This window comes from Oncorhynchus keta, chromosome 8, assembly GCF_023373465.1.
Source record: "Oncorhynchus keta strain PuntledgeMale-10-30-2019 chromosome 8, Oket_V2, whole genome shotgun sequence".
Lineage (NCBI taxonomy): Eukaryota > Metazoa > Chordata > Actinopteri > Salmoniformes > Salmonidae > Oncorhynchus > Oncorhynchus keta.
Window position 1 is genome coordinate 43177102 of NC_068428.1, and position 15708 is coordinate 43192809.

Below are 15708 nucleotides of genomic sequence, written 5' to 3' on the forward strand. Positions count from 1 at the left end.
GATAGAGACAGAGAGAGCGAGATAGAGACAGAGAGAGCGAGATAGAGACAGAGAGAGCGAGATAGAGACAGAGAGAGCGAGATAGAGACAGAGAGAGCGAGATAGAGACAGAGAGAGAGCGAGATAGAGACAGAGAGAGCGAGATAGAGACAGAGAGAGAGAGCGAGATAGAGACAGAGAGAGCGAGATAGAGACAGAGAGAGCGAGATAGAGACAGAGAGAGCGAGATAGAGACAGAGAGAGAGCGAGATAGAGACAGAGAGAGAGCAAGATAGAGACAGAGAGAGCAAGATAGAGAGAGCGAGATAGAGACAGAGAGAGAGAGATAGAGACAGAGAGAGATAGAGACAGAGAGACAGAGATAGAGAGAGAGCGAGATAGAGACAGAGAGAGAGCGAGATAGAGACAGAGAGAGAGCGAGATAGAGAGAGCGAGATAGAGACAGAGAGAGAGCGAGATAGAGACAGAGAGAGAGCGAGATAGAGACAGAGAGAGCGAGATAGAGACAGAGAGAGAGAGCGAGATAGAGACAGAGAGAGAGAGCGAGATAGAGACAGAGAGAGAGCGAGATAGAGACAGAGAGAGAGAGAGATAGAGACAGAGAGAGAGCGAGATAGAGACAGAGAGAGCGAGATAGAGACAGAGAGAGAGCGAGATAGAGACAGAGAGAGAGCGAGATAGAGACAACGAGAGCGAGATAGAGACAACGAGAGCGAGATAGAGACAGAGAGAGCGAGATAGAGACAGAGAGAGCGAGATAGAGACAGAGAGAGAGCGAGATAGAGACAGAGAGAGAGAGAGATAGAGAGAGAGAGAGATAGAGACAGAGAGAGAGCGAGATAGAGACAGAGAGAGATAGAGAGCGAGATAGAGAGAGACAGAGAGAGAGAGAGAGCGAGATAGAGATAGAGACAGAGAGAGAGATAGAGAGAGAGCGAGAGAGAGCGAGATAGAGACAGAGAGAGATAGAGAGAGCGAGATAGAGACAGAGACAGAGAGAGCGAGATAGAGACAGAGAGAGAGCAAGATAGAGACAGAGAGAGAGCAAGATAGAGACAGAGCAAGAGAGACAGAGAGAGCGAGATAGAGACAGAGAGCAAGATAGAGACAGACGAGAGAGCGAGAGAGATAGAGACAACGAGAGAGCGAGATAGATAGAGACAGAGAGAGCGAGATAGAGAGAGAGCGAGATAGAGACAGAGAGAGAGCGAGATAGAGACAGAGAGAGAGCGAGATAGAGAGAGAGAGAGCGAGACAGAGACAGAGAGAGAGCGAGATAGAGACAGAGAGAGAGCGAGCGAGATAGAGACAGAGAGAGCGAGATAGAGACAGAGAGAGAGCGAGATAGAGAGAGCGAGATAGAGACAGAGAGAGAGCGAGATAGAGACAGAGAGAGCAAGATAGAGACAGAGAGAGCAAGATAGAGACAGAGAGAGCAAGATAGAGACAGAGAGAGAGCAAGATAGAGACAGAGAGAGAGCAAGATAGAGACAACGAGAGCGAGATAGAGACAGAGAGAGAGAGAGAGCGAGACAGAGACAGAGAGAGATAGAGAGCAAGATAGAGAGAGAGAGAGAGCAAGATAGAGACAGAGAGAGATGGAGACAACGAGAGCGAGATAGAGACAGAGAGAGAGCGAGATAGAGACAGAGAGAGAGAGAGAGCGAGATAGAGACAGAGAGAGAGAGAGAGAGAGATAGAGACAGAGAGAGAGAGAGCGAGAGCGAGATAGAGACAGAGAGAGAGAGAGAGAGCGAGATAGAGACAGAGAGAGATAGAGACAACGAGATAGAGCGAGATAGAGACAGAGAGAGACAGAGAGAGCGAGATAGAGACAGAGAGAGATAGAGACAACGAGATAGAGCAGAGAGAGAGATAGAGACAGAGAGACAGAGAGACAGAGAGAGAGCGAGATAGAGAGATAGAGAGAGAGCGAGATAGAGACAGAGAGAGAGAGAGAGAGAGCGAGATAGAGACAGAGAGAGAGAGAGAGAGATAGAGACAGAGAGATAGAGACAACGAGAGCGAGATAGAGAGAGAGAGCGAGATAGAGACAGAGAGAGATAGAGACAACGAGAGCGAGATAGAGACAGAGAGAGATAGAGAGCGAGATAGAGACAGAGAGAGATAGAGACAACGAGAGCGAGATAGAGACAGAGATTAATGAAAATCCTCGATGGGGAAATGCTTGGACCTTTAAATTAGGGCTATTTTCTGGGAATTGTCTCGGTAGTACGTGCCTGATGTTACTGATTGAAAAATCAGTGTTTCTGATTGCAATTCAACTATTCAAATCAAATCAAATTTATTTATATAGACCTTCGTACATCAGCTGATATCTCAAAGTGCTGTACAGAAACCCAGCCTAAAACCCCAAACAGCAAGCAATGCAGGTGTAGAAGCACGGTGGCTAGGAAAATCTCCCTAGAAAGGCCAAAACCTAGGAAGAAACCTAGAGAGGAACCAGGCTATGTGGGGTGGCCAGTCCTTTTGTGGCTGTGCCGGGTGGAGATTATAACAGAACATGGCCAAGATGTTCAAATGTTCATAAATGACCAGCATGGTCCAATAATAAGGCAGAACAGTTGAAACTGGAGCAGCAGCACGGCCAGGTGAACTGGAGACAGCAAGCAGTCATCATGTCAGGTAGTCCTGAGGCATGGTCCTAGGGCTCAGGTCCTCCAAGAGAGAGAAAGAAAGAGAGAAAGAGAGAATTAGAGAGAGCATACTTAAATTCACACAGGACACCGGATAGGACAGGAGAGGTACTCCAGATATAACAAACTGACCCTAGCCCCCCGACACATAAACTACTGCAGCATAAATACTGGAGGCTGAGAGAGTAGGGGTCAGGAGACACTGTGGCCCCATCCGATGACACCCCCGGAGAGGGCCAAACAGGAAGGATATAACCCCACCCACTTTGCTAAAGCACAGCCCCCACACCACTAAAGGGATCTTCAACCACCAACTTATCATCCTGAGACAAGGCCGAGTATAGCCCTGAAAGATCACCGCCACGGCACAACCCAAGGGGGGGGCGCCAACCCAGACAGGAAGATCACATCAGTGACTCAACCCACTCAAGTGACGCACCCCTCCTAGGGACGGTATGAAAGAGCCCTAGTAAGCCAGTGACTCAGCCCCTGTAAAAGGGTTAGAGGCAGAGAATCCCAGTGGAAAGAGAGGAACCGGCCAGGCAGAGACAGCAAGGGCGGTTCGTTGCTCCAGAGCCTTTCCGTTCACCTTCCCACTCCTGGGCCAGACTACACTCAATCATATGACCCACTGAAGAGATGAGTCTTCAGTAAAGACTTAAAGGTTGAGACCGAGTTTGCGTCTCTCACATGGGTAGGCAGACAGTTCCATAAAAATGGAGCTCTATAGGAGAAAGCCCTGCCTCCAGCTGTTTGCTTAGAAATTCTAGTGACAATTAGGAGGCCTGCGTCTTGTGACCGTAGCGTAGGTTTGTACGGCAGGACCAAATCAGAGAGATAGGTAGGAGCAAGCCCATGTAATGCTTTGTAGGTTAGCAGTAAAAACTTGAAATCAGCCCTTGCCTTGACAGGAAGCCAGTGTAGGGAGGCTAGCACTGGAGTAATATGATCAAATTTTTTGGTTCTCGTCAGGATTCTAGCAGCCGTATTTAGCACTAACTGAAGTTTAGTTTGTGCTTTATCCGGGTAGCCGGAAAGTAGAGCATTGCAGTAGTCTAACCTAGAAGTGAAAAAAGCATGGATACATTTTTCTGCATAATTTTTGGACAGTAAGTTTCTGATTTTTGCAATGTTACGTAGTTGGAAAAAAGCTGTCCTTGAAACAGTCTTGATATGTTCTTCAAAAGAGAGATCAGGGTCCAGAGTAACGCCGAGGACCTTCACAGTTTTATTTGAGATGACTGTACAACCATTAAGATTAATTGTCAGATTCAACAGAAGATCTCTTTGTTTCTTGGGACCTAGAACAAGCATCTCTGTTTTGTCCGAGTTTAAAAGTAGAATGTTTGCAGCCATCCACTTCCTTATGTCTGAAACACATGCTTCTAGTGAGGGCAATTTTGGGGCTTCACCATGTTTCATTGAAATGTACAGCTGTGTGTCATCCGCATAGCAGTGAAAGTTAACATTATGTTTTCGAATGACATCCCCAAGAGGTAAAATATATAGTGAAAACAATAGTTGTCCTAAAGTTTTGTGATAGTTTCTAGTTATTGATTCCTGGTTTGATTGTTTTGGTAACACCAGTGAATTTGCACAGGAGGTTAATGTATTCTAAAATTATAATCTGTTTCTATTACGTGAACCAATGTCAGGTCAGTAAAGTGGATTGCAGGTTGAGTTAATTTTATTTTACAGGGACGGTGCACATTAATCACAGTTGTGTGGGTCTAATGGCAGGGCATTCCTATCAAGCATTTGAGAGACTGTTTTCAGACAGACTGAATGGGTTTTAATGTTGTAAAGCAAGCTTGGGCCAAACTAGTCAAGTAGTAGGGGAATTTCATAGATTTAAAGTACAGTATTGTATCCAAGGGTAGCGCATGTTCAATTAAATACATATAACCATTGAGGAAATTTAAAACTAATGATTGGAGGGAGTACAATGGAATTATCATTATTATTAGGTTTAGTTTGTAGTCAATGTTTGGGTTTCTGAATCGGGGTAGTATAATGAATGCTGAACAAGTGTTTTTTTTCTGGGAAGAGGGGGGCTTCATTGTCTCTTTTAGGAAATGATTTCTGGGGGCTGTAATCTTGAAGGGAGCGAGTGAGATAGAGGCATAATTCTACCAGATTGAAAAGGCCTGGAAACGTTTTGTTTGTTTTTAACCTGAGAGTTGCCTTTGGGTCTGAGGAGATTGCCATTTTCATAGAAGCCACAATATCTTAAAGGGGTACATACACATATGGAATATTTGGAGTTTTATTTTCTGAGTTTTCTGAGTTACTTTGATAAAGGAATGTTCTGGGAACCTGGTGTACAATATGTAGAAAATGTTTGATGGTTTTTATTTAACCTCTTGAATCTAGGGGGCACTATTTTAATTTTTGAAGAGAAAAAAAAATATTACTAAAAAATATAAATTTTCATGAAATCACAAGTGCAATATAGCAAAACACAGCTTAGCCTTTAATTAATCCACCTGTCGTCTCAGATTTAGAAATTATGCTTTACAGCGAAAGCAATCCAAGCGTTTGTGTAAGTTTATTGATAGCACAGCATAGCATTATGTACACTTAGCATCAGGAAGCTTGGTCACGAAAATCAGAAAAACAATCAACTTAACCATTTACCTTTGATGATCTTCGGAATTTTTCACTCACGAGACTCCCAGTTACACAACAAATGTTCCTTTTGTTCCATAAAGATTATTTTTATACCCAAAATACCTCGATTTGTTTGTCGCGTTGTTCAGAAAATCATAGGAAAGAGAGGTCACGACAACGCAGACGGAAATTCCAAATAGTCTCCATAATGTCCACAGAAACATGTCAAATATTTTTGTTTGAATCATTCCTCAGGTTGTTTTTAAAATATATATTTGATAATATATCAACCGAGTGTGTAGGTTTTTCAATAACACCGGGTGGAACAATGGCCGCTTTACTGTAGCGCAAAAACTCACTCTGAGAGCCCCCACCTATCCACTTACGCTATGTGATCTTTCATGCTCATTTAAAAAAATAAAATCCTGAAACCTTAGGGAAGCCATAGCAAAAGGAATCTGGTTGATATCCCTTTAAATGGAGGATAGGCATGCTTAGGAACAGAAGGGTTTCAAAATAAGAGGCACTTCCTGATTGGATTTTCCTCAGGGTTTCGCCTGCAATATCAGCTCTGTTATACTCACAGACAATATTTTGACAGTTTTTGAAAATGTAGAGAGTTTTCTATCCTAATCTGTCAATTATATGAATATTCTAGTTTCTGGGGCTGAGAAATAGGCAGTTTATTCGTTTTAGCATCTGAGAAAGGTTAGGCCATGTCCCATCCGGCCCCAACACTTTGCATCTGAGAAATAGGCCGTGTACTTTGGGAACGTTATTTTTCCAAACATAAAAATAGTGCCCCCTAGCTTCAAGAGGTTTAAGGTAATTTATAATACTGATTTTAAGGTGGCTTAAGTAATGTTTAGAAATCTAGCAAAGTTTAATTTTGCTTTAAGTAGTCAGCTGTTGTTGTATGCAGTGTAAGAAATGCAACACAACAAGACGGTGAAATTGATATAATAGTATTATTATATTTTGTTGTTGAACAAGGTTATAAAGTTTGCAAGAATAAGTTTAATAATGGTAGACGTATGTTAAGTATTTAGGACATATTCTGAGCAAACAGGATAGGGACATATGACATCTGTGGTGATCCGGAATCATTGAGAGTGTCGAGATAAACTATGTAATAATTTTAGAGATTACTACCACAGACCTGTTGATTTTTCTAAAATCCATGAGTTCAGACAGGGAGACAGTGAGACATTTATTCAATATTTGGAAACAACCCATATTTGATACTGACTGTTATAAGAAAGAGAGACAGACAGATAGAAGGAAGGAAGGGCAGACGGAGAAGTCCTCCCCGCACTGCTGAGACCTTGATGGTTGGGGAGTAGCACGAGGAAAGAAGATAGAAGTGACACAGAATGGGTAGATAATAGTTACTGAGTGGAAAAAAAAGCTTATTTGGTTTCAGGAACTAAGGTGTTAGACACTGAACCATTGCCCAGTAATTATTGTGCACAGCAGGCTGAAATAGTAGCATTGACTAGAGCCTGTGAAATAAGAATGGAGAGAAATGTTACGATTTACACAGACAGTACATAGGCATTTACTACCATACAAAGCAGCACAGATAAATCTTTAAAAAGACAAGACACTTGACAGAGTATTGTTACAGGATAGCCAAGAAAGAACGTCCCAGGGAGAATTGGACATGTGGAAAATGAAAGAGGTGATCCTACAAGATAATGTCAGACATAAGGATAATTTACTGATCTTACCTAAAGTCATTGTTTAGATATGCGCCAATGTTGATACATGAGCAGAGCCAAGCAGGTTAGGACACACTTTGTGGCTTATTGGATAATGAACTACTTTAAAAAAAAATATATATATAGTAAATGGGTAGAAGCATTCCCAACTTACTTGGTGGACATGATTATGGTAGCTAAAATATTAGGTCCAGATATTATCCCTAGAGTTGGTTTACTAGGATCTATTTCTTTAAATAATGGAAGACAGTTTAGCTAATCAGGTAGAACAAATAGAAGGCCAGAGTTAGGAACCAGAACAGGTAGACATAGAAGTTGAAGATATACTAGCAGAATACATGAGAAGACTGTTTGTTAACCATACCCGTATGTCCAAGATTGAATGCCCAAAAGGAGAACTACAGAAGGAGATTATGCACAAGATTGGGCCAGGAGACTGGGTCTGGGTCCAATCACTAAAGAAAATGGTCTGGAAGCAGCCACGGTGGGAGGGGCCATACCAAGTACAAGTGACTGCCTTTGCGGTGAGAATAGCTGAAAGAGCTACCTGGGTTCATATCCCAAACAATCACAGAGTTAGGAGAAGAACCGAATACCAATAAGGTTCGGGAGGGTTAACTCTCTAACTAAGATTCCCTAACCTGCCCTATCCTCCCTGTGTGTGTTCATAGAAGTGAAAGTATGGGTTGGCCTCTAGCTAATGATATGTTCCCCGGGAAGGGGTGGGGCTTTACAGGAGTGCTGATCGGTCTGAGCTATTTGATTGTGGGAGCCATATTCCTAATACACCATGACCCACCCGAGAAGGCAGAAGGGGGTAACTTGACCCATAGTGTAGAAGATGAGGATTTTGTATTATCCAAGCATGAAAGGTCACTTGAACTGGATAGAAAGGAAGTGAGAGTTGAGCTAGGGAAGGATGTCTCAGTCGAGCTCTATGTAGACCAAATGGGGTGTCTGACCTCTTGGCAGTACAGAACTATGGGCCTTTATGGAAGATATCTGTGCAGGTCCCTGTGTAATTCATGGAAGCAGGTCATAGCTCACACAGAGAGGGAGGGCTATGTAAACACCAAGACTCTCAGCATGTAAACAGATGGAGTATAGTAAAGGTGAGGGTTTTTGACTGTAATCCGGAGCAAGGGAAGTATTGCATAAAGGTACGAATTACTATAAAAAACGTAAAGAAAGAGGATCTTGGGTTATGGTATGTTGGTTCTGACCAGGTTTCGGTCGACACTATAGTACCATTCCGGGTAGCAGAGGTTAGAGCCGGTGATAGTTCTACGGCCAGTCAGAGTCCAAGCAGTCCCTCTAACAAAACGGATATTACCAGTGTAGTCATCCAGGGCCAAGGACCGGTGCGGATAGTTATGACGAAAGACCTTAAGGAAGTGATTGAGTTGGAGACTGGGTTTGGGGATTCCAACCTATGGTTGGAATGGGTTCAGTAGACGGCCAGATCAGTATCTAAAGAAGAATGTTATTCCCTCGGTCACAGACAAACCTCAGTTGGCAACCGTCCCCTTTCCACCCGATGGAATTAATTCACCCCAGGGAATAGCCTGTATGGTAAAGTTGATCATGAAGGCAGGGAAGCCAGACAATGACAGTTGCACTGATCTGCATTATCTGTATCCCCATGTATCCATTACATCCAGACTTCCCCCTTTCACAGTTGCAGGAGGAAACTATTATTGTATGGCTCGATACAACACACATGGACGGGACATAAGAACATGCCATAGGACAGGGAATGTTAGAACAGACGAGACAATGAGGGACCTGACTGGGTGGTTGAGTTCTGAGGACTTTAGTAAGATGAAAAGGCCTAGAGCAGATGTCTGGTGGTTGTGTGGAGGTATGAAGCTGTGGCCTAAAGTCTCTGGGATATGTGGGACGGTAGCGTCCCACTTGGCCGAAAGCCAGAGAAAATGCAGAGCGCCAAATTCAAATAAATTCCTGTAAAAATCAAAATTCATGAAATCACACATGTAAGATACTAAATTAAAGCTACATGTGTTGAGAATCCAGCCAACATGTCAGATTTCAAATATGCTTTTCGGCGAAAGCAAACGACGCTATTATCTGAGTATAGCACCTCCGTAAACAAAAGAGAGAAAACATATTTCAACCCTGCAGGCACGACACAAAACGCAGAAATAAAAATATAAATCATTCCTTACCTTTGACAAGCTTCTTCTGTTGGCACTCCAATATGTCCCATAAACATCACAAATGGTCTTTCGTTCGATTAAATCCATCCATATATATCCAAAATGTCCATTTATTTGGCGCGTTTGATCCAGAAAAACACCGGTTCCAACTTGCGCAACGTGACTACAAAATGTCTCAAGAGTTACCCTTTAAACTTTTCCAAAACATTTCAAACTACTTTTGTAATACAACTTTAGGTATTTAAAAAAAGTAAATAATTGATAAAATTGAAGACAGGATGATCTGTGTTCAATACAGGGGAAAAAAACTGACACTAGCTTTCTGGTCAAGCACCTCTATCTAACAGTACACATGTAGTGACCCTCGTTTTGAATAGGGCTACTTCTTCATTACACAAAGGAAAAATCTCAACCAATTTCTAGAGACTGGTGACATCCAGTGCAAGCAAGTCCCTTAGAAATCTGGATTCCCAATGAAACCTCATGTAAAAGGGAATGACCTCAAAAAAATCAAATCTGAATGGTTTGTTATCGGGGTTTCACCTGCTACATAAGTTCTGTTATACTCACAGACATGATTCAAACAGTTTTAGAAACTTCAGAGTGTTTTCCATCCAACTCTACTAATGATTTGCATATCGTATCTTCTGGGGATGAGTAGCAGGCAGTTGAATTTGGACATGCTTTTCATCCAAAATTCCGAATGCTGCCCCCTACCCTAGAGAAGTTTTAACAGACAAGGAACTGTGGCATTCAACTTGTAACCACTGTGGAACTGATAACAGGGAAGGAGGTCTCCCCACCCATGGAGGGGAGAAACCGTTAAATCAAATCAAATCAAATCAAATGTATTTATATAGCCCTTCGTACATCAGCTGATATCTCAAAGTGCTGTACAGAAACCCAGCCTAAAACCCCAAACAGCAAGCAATGCAGGTGTAGAAGCACGGTGGCTAGGAAAAACTCCCTAGAAAGGCCAAAACCTAGGAAGAAACCTAGAGAGGAACCAGGCTATGTGGGGTGGCCAGTCCTCTTCTGGCTGTGCCGGGTGGAGATTATAACAGAACATGGCCAAGATGTTAAAATGTTCATAAATGACCAGCATGGTCGAATAATAATAAGGCAGAACAGTTGAAACTGGAGCAGCAGTCCTAACAACAACCAACACAGGATATCACCCTCATCTCTATCTGAGCAACTGAACACTGGAGATATCATGGCAACCATGTCCCACAGATAGAATTTAGCATAGTTTTGTTTGATAAAATACATTTTTATATTCAAATGTAGGAACTGGGTTCTATAGTCTGAACCCCTGCTGTCTCTGGCTCAACACCCACCCTGGCTGACCATCTAGATGTGTGAAAGTTAGTGTATAAACTAATGATCCATTATGCATGACATTCCTGGGAGTGTTTAAACTTAAATTTGTATTACCATATCCTTTTTGTATGTTCTCTTGGTTCTCAATCTTGATCCTGGGCACCCAAAGGGGTGCAGTTTGTTGTCTTTGCCAGAGCACTACACACCCGATTCAAATCATCAAAGTCTGATGAGGAGTTGTTGATTTCAATCATGTGTGTAGTGCTAGGGCAACAAACGTGCACCCCTTTGGACCAGGATTGAGAACCACTGCTCTATAGTTATGTACTTGAAAATGTATCAACTTGGCACATTTGGGGAGACATGATACAACATTTTGTCCAGTACTGCAATGCTTCACTGGATCAATCTGAAACTTTGCACACACTGCTTCCTTTGCTGGAAAAAAATAACAGTTTATCAGAATTGTTAAACCTCAAACAATAAAGCTGCATAATCAATTGTTTTTTTCTAGAGCAATTCTTCATATATTTTGTCTAGTTAAGAGTTTTGTTTTTGAAGGATTCTTTGTTAGGTTTGATAATGTACACTTGTTTATTCATTAGCTATCTAGCTAGCTAACGTTAGCTTGCTAACTGAGCAAGGCAGTCACAAACACTCTTCATATGAAACAAAAGGGTTGGTGAGTGAAGCCTATTGCTAGCGAATCATGGTAACCATTTAGATGGTTAAACGATAGCCATCTAGTTTTCTGTGACCATCTGACTAGTATCAAGGTCTTTCTACAATACCATCAAAGCTAGCTAACATTGACTTGAAAATAAAGCAACACACATGGACATGCATTGCCAACAAATGCTACCTTCTGGTTTGGAGAATTTTAACAAGGCTCAGTGTTTGACAACTTCACAATCTTTTCTGTGTTAACATAAAAGAGATTGACTGCCGACACTGTTCGGAAGTGCTAAATACTAATTGGGAGGCAAACATTTGACAATCCTACCGGTTTGTCTGAGCTATAACGGATATTACCATCTCTGTCAAAATTTCTGTACATGAAACTGCTCAAATGTGAGGTGCAGTACAGGAGCTATAGGAGGATGGGCTCATTTTAATGGCTGGAATGAAATTGTTGGAACAGAGTTCCCATTATGTGTGATATGTTTGACTCCGTTCCATTGATTCCATTCCAGCCATTACAATGAGCTCCTCCCACCAGCCTCCTCTGGTGTGGTGCTCAACGTAAAACGTAAACTGCATTTTGGAACCTTCTGCATTGGCCTACCGGCGTATGCACATTCATGCACTAAAACAACAACTCCTGTTAAAAAACAATTGGCTCAGTACAGAATGGGTGGGTAGAGTTCACTCTTTAAAACTGTCAGATTGGTCCATGATGTGGGAACTCCACCTCCAGCACACCAGTTGACTGAAATCCAGAGCACCTAATCGCAATTGGGAAATTGAACCAATGGAAATGAAGTTAATTGGCTGACAGCTGTACATAATTAGCCAGCCAGGTTAGAAGGGTCTAGGATTCCTTTATAAGGTGCAACCAAAACAGCTGTTAGACATAGCAACAGGGATATTCTGGCAGTGTGTCTGGCTAGCATTAGTGCTGAATACGGTTGTGGTTTTGCTCACTAAAATGGCTGTGACTTTTGGACTCAATTTGAGGTTAGTTTTTCAACGTATTTGTTTGGTTGGTTTACCTTTTCTTGAAGTTCTCACTGGTTGTTCTGTGTTTAACTGTGTGAATTTTGTAGTGTTTCTTGGTTTTGTTGCCTGCTAATTGGAGGGATAAAGTGTTTTCCACTTCAAGGTGCGTTTTTGGTTTACACTACTTCAGTTCAAATCCGTCTCGTTCCAATAGCTTAAGGCTGGTGTTTTACCATAATGTTTTGTTTCCTAGGTGATGCATGCACTGCATGCACTGGACCTGAACCAACTGGATCCCAAGCAAGTGTGGTGTCTGTTCCAAATGCTAAAGCTACTGGCTACAATACCCTGGCAAGTGTGACGCAGGGTCCAAATGACAACCATACCTCGGCAGAAGTAGCTGGCCCCCGCGCCTCAGCTGGAGCAACAGCCAACCAAGAAGCCGCCCGCACCTCAGCTGAAGCAACTGCCAACCATACCTCTGCAGAAGCGGCCGCCGGCCCCCGAGCCTCTGCGGAAGCGGCCCGTGCCTCAGCTGAAGCAACTGCGAACCATGCCTCAGCAGAAGCGGCTGGCCCCCGCGCCTCAGCAGAAGCGGCTGGCCCCCATGCCTCAGCTGAAGCAACTGCCAACCAAGAAGCGGCCCGCACCTCAGCTGAAGCAACTGCCAACCAAGAAGCAGCCCGCGCCTCAGCTGAAGCAACTGCCAACCATACCTCGGCAGAAGCGGCTGGCCCCCACGCCTCAGCTGAAGCAACTGCCAACCATACCTCGGCAGAAGCGGCTGGCCCCCACGCCTCAGCTGAAGCAACTGCCAAACATTCCTCAGCAGAAGCGGCCGCCGGCTCCCGTGCCTCTGCGGAAGCGGCCCGTGCCTCAGCTGAAGCAACTGCCAACCATGCCTCAGCAGAAGCGGCTGGCCCCCACGCCTCAGCTGGAGCAACTGTCAAACATTCCCCAGCAGAAGCGGCCGCCGGCTCCCGTGCCTCTGTTGCAGCGACGGCCGGCCTTGAACAAACGGCCCGACCCCTCAACAAGCTAGATAGGGAGATCATAATTTGGTTTGCCCAACTCCTTAATCGTCTTTCCCCTGTTACTGTGCCTCCATTTGAAGAAAAGGGCAAAGGTAACTGAGGTGAGGAATTGTACAAATTAATGTAATTGTTTGAAATGAGGATCTCCTTCACTTGTGCATCGTTATGTAAATTGTTTACAGGGGTGAACACTACAATGGTATGAATTGTTTTTATAACTATACGACTAGAATGTACTTCTGTTTTGGACAATATTGCTGACACTTAGGTTGTACGGTTATGATTTTGATGTGTCCTGGTGTTCCTGCTACTCTTACATGATTTGTTCAATAAACAATTTGACTTCCAAAATGCTGTGTCTTTCAAATGTGGGCTTCTGTTTACCATATGTTTGCTGATTAGGGACAGACTTGGTCTGGAGGAAAAGGGATTGTGGATTATACCACTTGTGGAAACCGATTGTTTTTTTTTTTGTGTTCCTTTGTTTCTGGTAGTTGAGGAAAGGTTGACTGCATTTCTTGTTTTAATTCTTCATTGTTTGCATAGTCAACATACACCACTTATGCCACCAGGGGTCTTTTCACAGTCCCCAAATCCAGAACAAATTAAACGCACAGTATTATATTGAGCCATGTTTGGATTAAACTCCATTCCACAGCGCAAGAGCACAGCAAACTGGGTTTAAAAAGAAAAAAGCAGCACAATGCCTCTCCCCCACTGGTTGTGTGTATCAGATGCACAAACACACTTGAAGCATTAACATATGTAAATTGCGTTTATTTTTGTCAGACCCCAATAAGCCTAGCTTTCGCCATTGACATCGGCTAATGGGGATCCCAAAATATATATTCAAGTACCTTTAAGCATTTGAAAAGCTGAAATAAATTACAAGACTTTTCCACACAGGTCTGGACACTGGGTGTAAATGATATAGTGAAATGCTTCCTTGCAAGCTCTTTCCTCAACAATACAGAATCAATATGAAAGAAACAGGACAGAGGGAGTGACTGCAAATCATAGCACAGTCCATTTATGTGTTCCAATGGTACGAAGCATCTCCAATCCAAAATCAAATCTAGAACGCTTCCTATTTTGCAACAAAGCATCCCTCATGCTGCTAAACAAACTCTTAAAACTGACTCCACCAATCATTGACTTCGGCGATATCATTTACAAAATAGCCTCAAACTCTAAACAAATTGAATGCAGTCTATCACAGTGCCATCTGTTTTGTCACCAAAGCCCCATCTACTTCCCAACACTGCGAACTGTACTTTCTCGTTGGCTGGCCCTCGCTTCATACTCGTCGCTAAACCCACTGGGTCCAGGTCATCTACAAGTCTTTGCTAGGTAAGCCCCGCCTTATGTCAGTTCACTGGTCAACATAGCAGCAGGTATATTTCACTGGTAACCCCCAAAGCCAATTCCACCTTTGGCCGCCTTTCATTCCAGTTCTCTGCTGCCAATGACTGGAACGAACTGCAAAAATCACTGAAGCTGGAGACCCTTATCTCCCTCACTAACTTAAAGCACCAGCTGTCAGTGCAGCTCACAGATCATTGCACCTGTACATAGCCCATCTGTAAATAACCCATCAATCTACCTCAGCCCCATACTGTATTAATTAATTTATTTTGCTCCTTTGCACCCCAGTATCTCTACTTGCACATTCATCTTCTGCACATCTATCTCTCCAGTGTTTAATTGCTATATCGTAATTACCTCGCCACTATGGCCTATTTTATTGCCTTTACCTCCCTTATCTTTCCTCATTTGCACACACTGTATATATTTTACTGTATTTTCTCTACTGTATTATTCTGGTATGTTTGTTTATTCCATGTGTAACTCTGTGTTGTTGTATGTGTCGAACTGCTTTGCTTTATCTTGGCCAGGTCTCAGTTGTAAATGAGAACTTGTTCCCAACCAGCCTACCTGGTTAAATAAAGGTTTAATAAAAATAAAAATAAATTAAACTACGCTACTGATCTGACTGCACTTGTTATGTTAATGGATTTTAGGCTCAGCTAGATTAATCATTATGTCTAGGGGTCTTAGACCTAGCTAGATTAATCATTATGACAAGGGGTCTTAGACCTAGCTAGATTAATCATTGTGACAAGGGGTCTTAGACCTAGCTAGATTAATCATTGTGACAAGGGGTCTTAGTTAACCTGTTACTCCTACCCCCTACTTTTTCGAACATTCTGTTAAAAATCGCGCAACATTTCAGCGCCCTGCTACTCATGCCAGGAATATAGTATATGCATATGATTAGTATGTGTGGATAGAAAACACTCAGACGTTTAGAAAACTGGTTAAATCACGGCTGTGACTATAACAGAACGTGCGTTTCATTGAAAAGCGCAGGAAAATCTGATCACTGAAAATGGGAAAATATATCCATGCGCCACTAGAACCCATTGTTGAATGTGAACCACATTAAATGGGGCCGAGGTTGCAAAACCTACAGCTTCCACACGATGTCAACAGTCTTGTCATTTGCCTACGATTTGTTTCTTGGTCA

The 15708-nt window shown here is 42.9% G+C and overlaps 1 protein-coding gene across 1 annotated transcript in view; it reads right to left on the minus strand.

The window, feature by feature from the left end:
• Window positions 1-12400: 12400 nt before the first annotated feature.
• LOC127931308 (uncharacterized) overlaps window positions 12401-15708 on the minus strand; it is a 97531-nt gene continuing 94223 nt past the window's right edge. Inside the window, exon 12 of the mRNA XM_052523338.1 lies at window positions 12401-12917. Coding sequence (XP_052379298.1) covers window positions 12479-12917 — 439 coding nt within the window. The 3' untranslated portion in view covers window positions 12401-12478. The remainder of the gene's footprint in view (window positions 12918-15708) is intronic.